The sequence below is a fragment of the Poromitra crassiceps genome (genome assembly GCF_964638095.1).
Source record: "Poromitra crassiceps genome assembly, chromosome: 8".
NCBI classification, from domain to species: Eukaryota; Metazoa; Chordata; class Actinopteri; order Beryciformes; family Melamphaidae; genus Poromitra; species Poromitra crassiceps.
In genome coordinates this window covers 6,572,271-6,585,964 of record NC_139629.1, presented here as the reverse complement: position 1 = coordinate 6,585,964, position 13,694 = coordinate 6,572,271, and the positions used below count along the sequence as shown (strand labels likewise).

At 44.9% G+C, this 13,694-nt stretch overlaps 1 protein-coding gene across 1 annotated transcript in view; it reads right to left on the bottom strand.

Annotated features, from left to right (window-relative positions):
- pdia5 (protein disulfide isomerase family A, member 5) overlaps positions 1-13,694 on the bottom strand; it is an 82,781-nt gene that overhangs the window by 39,629 nt on the left and 29,458 nt on the right. Inside the window, exons 6-9 of the mRNA XM_083641488.1 lie at positions 11,500-11,592; positions 9,040-9,100; positions 7,114-7,181; positions 69-160 (exon numbers count right to left, since the gene is read on the bottom strand). Coding sequence (XP_083497614.1) covers positions 69-160; positions 7,114-7,181; positions 9,040-9,100; positions 11,500-11,592 — 314 coding nt within the window. The remainder of the gene's footprint in view (positions 1-68; positions 161-7,113; positions 7,182-9,039; positions 9,101-11,499; positions 11,593-13,694) is intronic.

The following is a 13,694-nucleotide window of genomic DNA, read 5'->3' as shown; positions in this document are numbered from 1 at the left end:
AGCGGGGGGGAAATAAATAACTTAAAAAAAAGAAGTTAAAGTGAGACGGATGAGAGGACTGGACTCACTCGAAGTAGCAGAAGGTTGGGTAGCCCTTGACGTCGTACTCCTGCTTGAGGCTGTCAAACTCGGCCGGGTGCACGTTCATCCCCGCCAGCACCTAAAGGAGAAAGAGAAAGGACATGGAAACAGGCTACTTAATCAATCACAGAGCTCCAAAATAAAAAGATGGATGACCCCAAGGAAGGAAAGGAGTCAGTGAAACACGGCGTCCTGCGCATAATGGATGCTGAAGTGTGCTACGATGACACAATCACTTATGACAAACGGGCCAAAACATGACCTTCCGGCCAACTCCGTTGACAGAGGTAAATATGTGACAGAGAATGTCGATAATATATTTATGTTTGTTTTATTTTATTTTATTTTCCTGTGTCTGAGGCCTGTTCGTTTGTCTTGTTCGTTTATTGTTCTAAAAAAAGAAAAAAAAATGGGGGGGGGGGGGGTGTGACAGAGAATAAGACAAAGATGGTGGATTTAATGTTAGAAGAATACAGGGAGTTATTAAAAAAAAAAAAAAAAAAAAAAAAAAAAATTATATTGCCATTAATGTACCGTAAATTCCGGACTATAAGACGCACCGGTCTATAAGCCGCACCTTCAAAGGTGACTATTTTTTTCTTCTATAAGCCGCACCGGACTATAAGCCGCGGGTGTTTTGATGTTTAATTACCATATGTAAGGCTTCGTGCACAGAGGGGATTGTCGGGAAATAGATGGCTGTTTGGGGAAGCTCCCATTTATTAACATTTCAACAAAACAAAAGTCAGGTCACTAATCCCCAGACAAAATCACACATTGTGGTATTTTTTGTTTTTTTTACAGTGCACACAGTGTCCGCGGTGTGGTGAAAAGAGGGCAAGAGAGGAAATTAAAACAGAAGTGGATTTATAGTTAGAAAGAGTGCTAAAGAAGAGAGAATTCCGTTTTTTATTTTTTTATTTTAGTTACTCACAGTACTATTGACCAGTCCAACTCAAAAGATATTCGGCAGTTTCACTTTGAGCTCTTGTTCCGCCGCTGTCCATCAATGGTTATGACGAGTCTCGCTGGGTACAGTACGCCAAAGCGATATCCATTGACTCGATGATGCTGTTGTATGTTGCGCGTTTCTGTTGCACCAACGCGGACGGTGAGGGGCTTCTTCCCCGCAGCCTGGAGGATGAGTTGACGGTCGGGCCAGCGGAGTAGGCAGATGAAGATGGCCCTCGGTGGCAGGCCGGGGTCTGGACGTGGCCGAGGCGCCCGGTGTGCGGGAGAAAGGAGGAGGAGGAGAAACCGCCACCTCCACAGCCAGCCACCTCACACACCCCAACTGTTTAATAGTGCCCGGCTCGCATGCCTCTCGGTCGGCTGGCCGGACAATATGCACCCCGCTGCAGCAGCAGGCAGCTTCGGGAGGTTTTCTCACTGTGTTCGGGACTTCGGCTCTAACTCGGCCAGATGGCTGGACACGAGTGAAACTCTTCACGGTTGCATTATTTTCTTTAGTGAGTGAGTGGATGGACTTCTGCACGTTTTCAAACTTGTTTTCAAGCTGCTCAAAACCTCTGAGCGATGTCGGACTTAATCGATAGTGTTTCACGGAGTAAAAGTTTAGCCCAAGCGGTGTATCTCCAGCCTCCAGCAGGTGAGTCATTTCCTCATTCATGGCGTGATTGCTTCGTCTTTTTCTTTCTGCTTACCTGTGTTGTGTTATGTTATGTTATGTTATGTTGTTAAAAGAGGGCAAGAGAGGAAATTAAAACAGAAGTGGATTTATAGTTAGAAAGAGTGCTAAAAAAGAGAGATTTTTTTTTTTTTTTGGAAAAAATCCATAGATAAGACGCACCGTTATATAAGCCGCAGGGGGCAAAAAAGGCCAAAAAACGGGAAAAAAGCCGCGGCTTATAGTCCGGAATTTACGGTAGTCTCCTATGTGCTGTCTGCCTTCCACTCTTCCTGGTCATGTTTATCCCCTGCTTCTGCAAAGCTAGGTGGGGCTTTGTGAAGAGCGATGGTGAAAAATAGCATTACCAAGTGTGCTAGACATGTGCAAAAGTGATTTCCTACAAGGGAGGCAATACCTCAGTATGAAGCATTGGCTCCAGCGTGCTGTAATATGAAGTCCTTAAGGATGGCTGTGTTTTCTATGTGCTGTGGTCTCCCAGTCCCAACATGATACCCTGGATACTCATCCTCAGGTGACGTTACAGCCAACTGCTAACGGTGAAATAAACCCACACTTTGCTCGCAAGAAAATAAATGATGAGCATGAGTGCATATATTCTACCAGTTCTCTCAGTTATTAAGCAGAAAGTTCCCAGACTTCCCCTCTGGGAACACAGTAAAGTGTTCGTTTAAAGTGAAAAGGAGAAATAGCTAGAGAGTGGAGGAATGTCACAGGTTTGCTACAAGCTTTAGTTTGATGTGCCTCCTGCACCATAGAGCTTAACAGTCACGTGATTTTCCGTCATGTTTCCAGCCCCGGAAGACAGTTCCCCATTCATTTTCTCCATAGACAATTCGAAAAATCGGTATATAACGAGTTTTAAGGCAGGAATCAAGTCAACCCGTGACCTACTGAATCATGAGTGATCACAAAACATTTCATTTGGAGCAAAAACAAAAAATAAAGACGGGAAGATAAAATAATTTTCCATTTTTATTTTTTGTTTTTGCTCCAACTGAAATGTTTTATGGTCACTCACGATTCAGTAGGTCACGGGTTGGCTTGGTTCCAGACTTAAAACTCGTTATGCAAGGATTTTTCTAAATCTCCTCTTCCGGGGCTGAAACGTCACGGAAAGTCACGTGACTGTCAAGCTCTATTGAGCCTCTTATTTAGAGTGGTCAAAAAGCATTTGCAACATCCTTTTGTCATGTAATTGGTGCAACATGTGTTGTAGACTAATTTCCTACTGTATTTGTGAATGTTTTTATATGAAAATAAAGGCAATCAAAGACAGTAGCATTATTGTTATTATGAACTTATTGGTATTTGGCTGATAGCGGTTTCTCTATAAAGAGTAGGCCTAGCATTACAGGCCCAAACGTATTCAACAAAACCGATAAAACAAACAAATACTGACAAATGTTCACCAAAACAGTTGCTTTTTTCTATAAACGTATTTCACAAAATTATCATTGGCGTTAATTCATCAAAATTAGCATCAAGAAATAATGAATCAAACTGACATGCCCAAACAATTCCCCACCCTAGAGCTGAGAGTTTCTTGGCTTACAGCTACTCATTGCGCCATTTACGCCTCCCATCAGCCGTGACGAGGGGTGAGAAATCTGGCCGACCGCTGTTTCAGCAATCAAACATTCACTTCTTAGCACCGCTATCAGGCTCCACTAGCCAGAACACTCACATACTTACACACACACGCACACACGCACACACACACATACTTACACACACACACACACGCACGCAAACACACACACACACACACACACACGCACGCACACACATACTTACACACACGCACACACGCACGCACACACACACGCACGCACGCACACACACACACACACGCACACACACACGCACTCGCATACTAAGACACACCTCCTCTGTGCAGGGGAGCTTGTAGCCATTATGTTATGTTAATCTCCAAATTAGGGGGCTTTGATATTCACTAGTCAAAAGCCTGCTCAAAAATCAAACAAAAATGCTTCCAATTATCTTTGCATTCAGTTCTTGCTTAGTGTGAGGCAAACAAACACGACGCCGTCAATCGACTTCCTTGTCTCCTTGGCCAGCTGCCGGCTCTCGCTGTAGAGTACCTACTCCCCTCAGAGTCTTCTTCTGTAGAGTAGCTACTCCCCTCAGAGTCTTCTTCTGTAGAGTACCTACTCCCCTCAGAGTCTTCTTCTGTAGAGTAGCTACTCCCCTCAGAGTCTTCTTCTGTAGAGTACCTACTCCCCTCAGAGTCTTCTTCTGTAGAGTACCTACTCCCCTCAGAGTCTTCTTCTGTAGATAAGCTACTCCCCTCAGAGTCTTCTTCTGTAGAGTAGCTACTCCCCTCAGAGTCTTCTTCTGTAGAGTACCTACTCCCCTCAGAGTCTTCTTCTGTAGAGTACCTACTCCCCTCAGAGTCTTCTTCTGTAGAGTAGCTACTCCCCTCAGAGTCTTCTTCTGTAGAGTAGCTACTCCCCTCAGAGTCTTCTTCTGTAGAGAAGCTACTCCCCTCAGAGTCTTCTTCTGTAGAGAAGCTACTCCCCTCAGAGTCTTCTTCTGTAGAGTAGCTACTCCCCTCAGAGTCTTCTTCTGTAGAGAAGCTACTCCCCTCAGAGTCTTCTTCTGTAGAGTACCTACTCCCCTCAGAGTCTTCTTCTTTAGAGAAGCTACTCCCCTCAGAGTCTTCTTCTGTAGAGTACCTACTCCCCTCAGAGTCTTCTTCTGTAGATAAGCTACTCCCCTCAGAGTCTTCTTCTGTAGAGTAGCTACTCCCCTCAGAGTCTTCTTCTGTAGAGTAGCTACTCCCCTCAGAGTCTTCTTCTGTAGAGTAGCTACTCCCCTCAGAGTCTTCTTCTGTAGAGTAGCTACTCCCCTCAGAGTCTTCTTCTGTAGAGAAGCTACTCCCCTCAGAGTCTTCTTCTGTAGAGTAGCTACTCCCCTCAGAGTCTTCTTCTGTAGAGAAGCTACTCCCCTCAGAGTCTTCTTCTGTAGAGAAGCTACTCTCCTCAGAGTCTTCTTCTGTAGAGTAGCTACTCCCCTCAGAGTCTTCTTCTGTAGAGTAGCTACTCCCCTCAGAGTCTTCTTCTGTAGAGTAGCTACTCCCCTCAGAGTCTTCTTCTGTAGAGTAGCTACTCCCCTCAGAGTCTTCTTCTGTAGAGAAGCTACTCCACTCAGAGTCTTCTTCTGTAGAGTAGCTACTCCCCTCAGAGTCTTCTTCTGTAGAGTAGCTACTCCCCTCAGAGTCTTCTTCTGTAGAGTACCTACTCCCCTCAGAGTCTTCTTCCGGACGCTGCTTGTGTTTATGCCTTTGTTTGCCCGAGCCGGTCGCGTGGGACTCCCGTCTCCCGTGTGCCATCGATCTGCGCTTGCATCTCTCCGGTGCTGCTAAGAAAGCATTTCAACAGCTGGAGAGCAAAGCACTCCTTATGCTCCAAGCTTGCTTTCCACTGTAGTTGCTGTCTGCAGAATGACATGAATGGGTGTTTTGGGGGGCGGGGGGGCGACGAGAGCGAGGAGGACAGGAAACAGCAGATGAATGCAGCAGGGAAAGGCAAAGTGAGGGGAAGTGCAAAATTGGAAGCACAAAGACTGGGCAGTCTAAAGTGGCATCCAATCCATACAGGAAACGACTTCAACTTCGACTGGAAGGACTTGAGAATATGACTGTGTCTGTTGGGGCCGGCTTAAGAGACGAGTGGAAAAACCTGTAATGCACTCAAATCATTCAAAAGAAAGCGAGGCAAAGATGGCTTTTAAATGAACTGCAGTAATTGTGCTGCTGGGTCAATGCGAGCAAAACACAGATAAAGCATCATTCACTTCCAGCAGAGAGGAGAGAGGAAATCGGGGCTACTGCATATTGTGCATGTGTTATTACGCTGCTGAATCAAAGTATGCAGCCGAAGTAGCTGAGGCAGAGCCGTGTAGATAGAGGAGTCGCGACATCTCCATTCACTCCAATGGAGCAGTTTTTTAACTCTCAAGAGTTCACAGAAGCAAGGTCCTGGATTAAGCAGCACTGTCGAGTTGCAGCAAAATGGACCGTTTGTGATGTACTTTGAAAGGGTCAGACGTTTAAGGCGGCGTTCACACACAACGCGCTCATTTGAGCTGCCAGCATCTTTCTGCAATCTATGTAACGACGCGCTAAGCACGCTCCTCTTTCGAGAAACGCACCTGGGGCCGGTTGCACCAACTGGTCTTACACTGGTCTTAAGCTAAGTTGGTCGTAACTTTACGACCTAACAGCTACGCCGGTTGCACCAAGACGGCTTAAGCCTTATTTTCAACCTCCGCTGCTCCCAGAATTGTCAATAATCTGGCTTTCATGTTCACAGTGAACAACATCAAACAGATGAAACCAGATGGCTACCATCCGTGTGATCGTTGTGTTCTAAACTGTACTGCACTCGACTGCAGGGTGAAACAAAACAAACGCTTTGTGCGCTGTGTTTTGTGCACAATGGAAGTGCTCTCAACATGATTTCCACAGCGTTCTTACTGAAAAAAGCACGTTTGGTGTGAACACCGCCTAAAGAATCAAATTGTATATTATCAGCTTTATTTTAGCATTCAAAAGTAGCGTGAGCCTCCTTCCTGGCTGTTCATTGGATACTGAGTCACGCATTTTGGACCTCCGCTGACGCCACTCTCTTAATAGATTGCTCTGAGCTGAGGTATTCTACTTAAAGGGGCAGTTCACCCCCACCCCCAAAATATGATAAAAATAAACAAAAACAAAACAAAAACAAATGTATTTTTCCTCTTACCTGTAGTGTTATTTATCCATCTACAGTACCAGTACATCGTTTTGGTTTGAGTTGCAGAGTTTTAAGAGATAACAGCCGTAGAGATGTCTGCCTTCTCTCAAATCCAATTGAACTGGATGGTACTCGGCTTGTGGTGCTCAAAGCACCCCAAAAAATGTTTTGAACTCAAACTCAACAGCAATGTCTCCTTCCAGAATTGAGAGATCATGACCCGGTTACTCAAGATAGTTTTTATTATGAGCAGTTTCATGTAGGAACTATTTTCTTCGACTGAACTACACCTGACAACCGTCTCACAGTGCTTAACTGTAGCTGTAATGTTAGCTTAGCTGTAACGTTAGCATGCTTCCTTCTGCGTGGCGAGATAGTAGGAGGAACTACAGCACTACAGGTACGAGTAAAAAAAATATTTTTTTATATTTTTGGGTGAACTGTAGGCTATTTTAAAATGTCCCTTTGCCGTAAATGAAGACATGGTTAGCTATCGTCTAGACTAGATTAAAAGACTGTACTCAAGTCTGCCATGTGGATAGCCACATCTCACACAAGGCCAGCAATGGGCGAACATCGGTGCAGGACGGCCACAGGTCAGTGGGCCAAGTTTAGCCAACTTACGTATCTCCCCTTGGTCTCTGTGGCCGCTTGCTGAAAGACGGGCTGCATTCTCTTACACACGCCGCACCCTGCCCGCAAAACACAAGGGAGAAGAACACAAGTGATTACAGAGGAACTCAATGGGCCTATCATTCCCACTGCAGCAATAACAGCGGCAATAGATCTTCATTCGTCAGGGGAATTGTTTCTTATGAATAGGAGCTTGCAGCGTGGTATCTGTTGTGAGAGATATGATTTATTGAAAACCAATCATCATCAACAGAGCAAGCTCTAACACATAAAAAAAAAAACCATGTACACTATTTACTATTAAGCAATAACCGACCAATATAATTAAACCCTCGTCTACCAAGCCCTGTCACATTCTCGGATCATTAAAAAAGAAAAAGTGCATAGTATGTTCAAAGATGAGAATATGTCTCATGACTGCCTGGTCAGATCAATGACAACATATGCTCTCATGCTGAAATAAATGGCTAACATAAACAATTCCAGCCATCTGATCCTAGCATTGGAGTATCAATTTTGTCGTGTAGTATTGGCAGTCTATTCCGGACATGCTTTCTCTTTGAGTTAGGCATATTATACATAGAGCTGGGGGGGGGGGGGTGACATCAATCCCTGCTGGTACCTCCTGCTCCTGATAACATCAGTCCCTGCTGGTACCTCCTGCTCCTGATAACATCAGTCCCTGCTGGTACCTCCTGCTCCTGATAACATCAGTCCCTGCTGGTACCTCCTGCTCCTGATAACATCAGTCCCTGCTGGTACCTCCTGCTCCTGATAACATCAGTCCCTGCTGGTACCTCCTGCTCCTGACTTTCATCCATTCACAACCATTCATTTGAGCCACCTAAGCCCTTTTCCCACATGCGTACCGGAAAATTACCTGTAAGTCAATATCGGACATTTCCCTGAATTTCCCTTCACACCTTAGCGCGCGCATATGGGAATCTAGTCGTCAAATAGCCGGTATGTTGGGGGACGGGGGGAGCTTATTTGGGGGGTCGGCAAAACTTCACTCAGTCCTCCGTACTTTGCAGGAGCCTGACACAGGACAGACAAAGCGAGAATGGCAGAGGCTTGCAAGGCAAGCTGCCCAACGCTTGTAGCCTATGTATGTAGAGAAAGCAAATGCATGAAGCGAAATGTGTGGAAGTAGTTTGCTTTGATGTGCGCGAATGATTAGATGATGCACTTTGAAGAAGTTGGGATCCGTGTCTGAGAGAAATAGTTGCTGGTTCGATGTTTATCCGTTCACCTGCGTCGCGTTGAAGCACTTTTTACAGACTGGCTTCGTTTGATGTGTCCGGCTTGCCTTCGGAAATCAGCAAGCTGACATACTGCTCTTATTAGGCTATCACAAGATCATTTCGCCAGTTTGCTTTAATGTGCGCGAATGATTAGATTATGCCCGCTGGAACATTAAGCAACGTGTGTAGGCTACACTTCACCCATGATTGAAGGACCGCTGTCGCGGAAAATGACTGGACCCGTTTCCACTTGCGTCCCCTTAAGAGCATACCGCTCTTCTGACTGGATCGAAACTGGTGAAATGTCGGGGACGACGGGGTCGCGCTTATACCGGCACGGCGCCTTTCCCACATGCAGGCATTACACCACGTTCCGGTCATTTTGCGGTACAAAGCGCATGTGGGAAAAGGGCTCTAGTGAGAAGAGCACCACTTGTCCCGCAGTGGTAACTAATTTAGAAGGGCACTCGGAGAGCGCAGACCTTATTCTGCTGCGACATGCAAATTCTGTGAGTCGGATGGCATCCGTGCCAAAATGTAACGGGTTGTTCCTTGGCCCCTGCCACACCAAGTTTCATGAAAATCAGCCCAGTAGTTTTTCCATAATCCTGCTAACAGGCAGACAGAAGCGAGAACACCATTTCCTTGGAGGAGGTCATAATCAAAGACTCACAGGGTGCATAGAACATCATGAGGACCGGCCTCTCCTCTCTCTTCAGCAGCTTCCTGAAGTCCTGGAAGACAATGAGACAGAGTAGATGAGAGGATGAATACATGAGGGTCACTGTTTATAATAGGAACAAAAGGTACAAGCCTAATTGTGCAATGTGCGCAAACAAACACATACCTCTAGAATAACATTAGTGAGTAAAACCTAACTAATGCCTAATGTTTGATGTTACCGACGATGACACTCGGGGTTCCAAAGACTAGTCGACTGTCAAAACTACTAGTGGACACTGTGAATTATAGTCGGCTAATCATTTGTGGGTTGAGAAAGAAGAAGAGGAAGAAGAAGAGGAAGAAGAAGAAGAAAAACATGGTCTTTACAGTAGAGACAGTGGACAAACATAACAGACACAGAAAGATGGATGGAAGCACGGGGGCTAAGAGAAGGTGATGGAGAAGAGATGGGGGATATAATGTAAATAAATCAATAAATTGAACATGTTTGAACAGTCAGCCAATGGCAGAGTTTATAGCCACAGACTGCTTCCAGTTCCAGGCAGTCGGACTAGAGACGGAAAGACTCCCGTCCTTCCATTACATGTTGTTACTGCAGTCGCTATCTCCAGCTCAGACAAGTTGCTGGGATTTGGAAACAGCCTGTCAGAGCCAATCGAGGACTGCTATTTCACATACCCCCAGGTTGATCCCGCCTACATTATTTAACCCTTTACTGGCTGTTTTTTACTGGCCTTTTGATGAGAATTGATCATTTTTATTTGGTGAAAAAATATGATATATCTCCCGTGACTGGTCGACTACTTTTTGGAAGTAGTAGGTGACTACTAAATGCAATAGTTGCAAATGTCTCTATTTAGCTCATAGAAGCTTTAAAATATCTAGGCAGTAACTAGCATCACCTCTGCATTTTCACCATCTTATTATAGTCAGAAATATAAACTGACTCATCATCACATCAGCAAAGAGAAAAAAAAGACATTTCTTCTTTTAGGACAGCAGGTAGATATTTCCATCCTGTTATTGTCGTGCAGCAGAGTCTTCCCCGCGCGTCTTCCTTCCTTCCTCTTCCTCATCATCACCTTCATGAGCTCAGCTACTTCCTTTCTCTTCCTCATCATCACCTTCATGAGCTCAGCTACTTCCTTTCTCTTCCTCATCATCACCTTCATGAGCTCAGCTACTTCCTTTCTCTTCCTCATCATCACCTTCATGAGCTCAGCTACTTCCTTTCTCTTCCTCATCATCACCTTCATGAGCTCAGCTACTTCCTTTCTCTTCCTCATCATCACCTTCATGAGCTCAGCTCCTTCCTTTCTCTTCCTCATCATCACCTTCATGAGCTCAGCTACTTCCGCAAAACTCAGATTCAGCAGAATCTTTTGTTGACACCTTCCAAACAGCCTGCAGGCACGAGTAGACGAGCAGGGGGAAACCGACCAGTGTTCGTTCAATTAGAGGCCTTTTTGAAAACGGTGGGCTCCTGTGTGTGTGTCTTAGTGTGTTAGTGTGTGCTGGAGTGTCAATGGACCTGACCGGTATAGAGTGCTGTCTGAATGCTGGAAATACTTTTGAGCTATGAGCAGAGTGGTGCGTTGAGGCTGCAGCGGCCACACTGATCCGTTGTGTCTGTCCGTCTCCGGTCCGTTATGACGGGGCAGTTCAACCCAGTTGAACTTTTTCGGGAAGGACGGAATCGTCACCTCAAATCAGAGTCGTTAAAGAAGAAAAATAGCGTTGATAGCCCAACGGACATAAATCCATCCATTAGTAATTATTTGCTTGCACCTGTGTTTACCCTGCCTTTTCGACACAAAATGGCCCCCGTTAAAAGGGTCTACTCCCGATGCCGTCCCGGTCGTTGCTCCACCCCCTCTGCTAATCTGGGGAGAGCCGTAGACTAGCACATGCCTCCTCCGATACATGTGCAGTCGTTTCTTTCACCTGACCGGGAGGAGTTTCACCAGCAGGACGTAGCGCGTGGGAGGATCACACTATTCCCCCCAGTTCCCCTCCCCCTCGAACAGGCCAGACCAGAGGAGGCACTAGTGCAGCGACCAGGACTCATACCCCACTGGCTTCCCACCCGCAGACACGGCCAATTGTGTCTGTAGCAACGTCTGCCCAAGCCGGAAGTACCGCTGCCGGGAACTGAACCCGGATCCCGGTTCTGTTTTCTGACGGATCAGTGTGGCTGCAGCTTAAACAGAATTTATGAACTGTGTCTGCACAACTCTTTGAAGACTGTGCCGTGATCTGATGCTTTTATGTCTGGGGGGGTGGATTTGTGTTGGGGAGGCTGGACGTGCTGCGTTAGCTTCAGATGCTGATCAAACCCCTCAGCAGGAGGAGGGGAGAGAAGTGGACCCTGTACAGTACACGTCTTGAACAGGCAAAGTGCAGCGGAAGCTTCTTTACATGCATTAAGTGCGGCGGCGGCACGACTTACTTTCTCCGTCTCTACGTGGACGATGTCTTTCGCCTCGAGGTTCTCCTCCCAGAGGGGCGGTCCGGACGGGTCTTTTAAGAATGCGACCATGGACTGGAAAGAGGATACGGGAAGAGAGGGAGAAGCAGATGAGTGAGCCAGAAGGATGAACAGAGAGGACAGCGCGTTGAAACAAAAGGAACGGTTATTTCATGCAACACCTCGTCGCTGCCTGGCACCCAAAGCCCACTCGTACCATCATGTAAACACAATGGAATGTCTGGTGACGATTTGACGCTCGCGCTCCAGAAGTCTCTTCTGAATTTAGAACAGGCGAAGCTCTGGGCTGCGACAGATGGAAGCACATATAGAGGAACGTGCGCCTTCATCCAAGAGGCGTCAAAGCTATTTCCCTATCTCAAGTGTTGCATAATGAAGCATTGTGTCTGTGAAGGCAACAGCAAGGAGATACATCATTCAACAGTAGGGGTGTCACAATATATCGTCCCACAAAATTTCGCGATAGTAAAACGTCACGATATGTATCGTTGAGATGAAATCTCATATCGCGATTTTTTTTTTTTTTTTTTCAAAAATAGACTAAGAAACGTCTTTGTTTGTTGAAGTTCAATGTGTGGAAAGTAGTTCAGTTGAACAAGTCTCTGAAGAGACACATGAGAAGTTATACAGGAGAGAAACCATTCAATTGAGTTTCTGGCAAAACTGTTTACTTGACAGGAAAAACTGAAGATGCATAAAAAATAGACTAAGAAAAGTCTTGTTGTTTGAGTTTGAAGAAAAACTGAAGATGCATAATGAGAATTTATACTGCTGAGAAACCTTTTAGTTCAAAGTAAATCTAAGTGACGGTGTAACTCATTCTATTTCAAGATAAGCCTTATCTCCAATCTCATGTTTTTTCTAGTTGTTATTGTAATAACAATTTCCCACAACAGCATGTTTTGTATTTGTGCATTTCAAATAAAATACTACTTTTCCAGTCATATATTGTCATTATTCAAGTTTAAAAAAATATTGTTAAAATCGTATCGTATCGTATCGTTATCGTGAACCCAGTATCGTGATACGTATCGTATCGTGAACTGAGTGTATCGTGACACCCCTATTCAACAGTGCTACTGTATCACAATGACAGTGTGGACACATGTGGAATAGATCACGATTACCAAGGTAATGTGATTAGGGTTGCTAGGTGCCGGCTTAAATGGAGACTTTAGTGTCACATCCTGGTTTAAATGCTCTTTCAGAGGCCTTTCCAAACCAGCCAATCGCAAAGGAGCACTAAGTGCCTTGATTTCCTTCATGACTGGCCGGGCTCTTGCATTATAAAGCAATCATAAGCCAGAAGATTTTAATCAAGACAATTACTGCAGCAGATGAACTGAAACTGGCCTCTTTCTCTTATCTAACCGAATGAATTAATGAAATGAATAGAGCTTTCATCTTGTGCACGGGAGCAATATGTAGAGCTGCAACGATTAGTCGAGTAATCAATCGACAGAAAATTAATTGACATCAATTAACTGTTTAGACAAATTTTTTAAGAATCTTTAAAGAGTAAAATACTAAATCTCTCTCATTCCAGCTTCTTAAATAATGAATATCTTCTGGTTTCTTTAGTCTTCTAAACTGATGATCCTTGGGTTGTGGACTGTTGGTCAGGACAAAAGAAGACCTTTGAGGATGTCAACTTGTGCTTTGGGGAAAAAGTGATCAACATACATTTTGTTCACCATTTCGTGACATTTTATATAACAAACGACGACCAATGGATTCGTCGAGAAGATAATCATCAGATAATGAAAAGAATGGTTAGTTGCAGCCCTGCCTGTACTGGGTAATAACGACACTAAGGCCCAATCCCAATTCTTTTCTTAACCCTCAATCTTAACCCTCAAGCTCAACCCTCAATCTTAGTAGCCCTCAAAACTAAGTGTTAAGGGCTATCTTGCGACTTTAAAATGGGACAGCCCTTAAAGGCAGATACGTCTTCAGACTGTGGGGGGCAGCAGTATGCCAAAGCTTCGTCCAGTCTGTCAATTCAAAAGGAGAGGAAAAAAGCATCCATACAAATATTTCCTTGATAATATAGATGTAGAAATTACGATAACCATTGTATTAGCTTAGTTTAATGTCATTTTATGGATTTCCGTTTTGGAATCCTAACAACAATTGTTGTTGCTAACTATCGATAG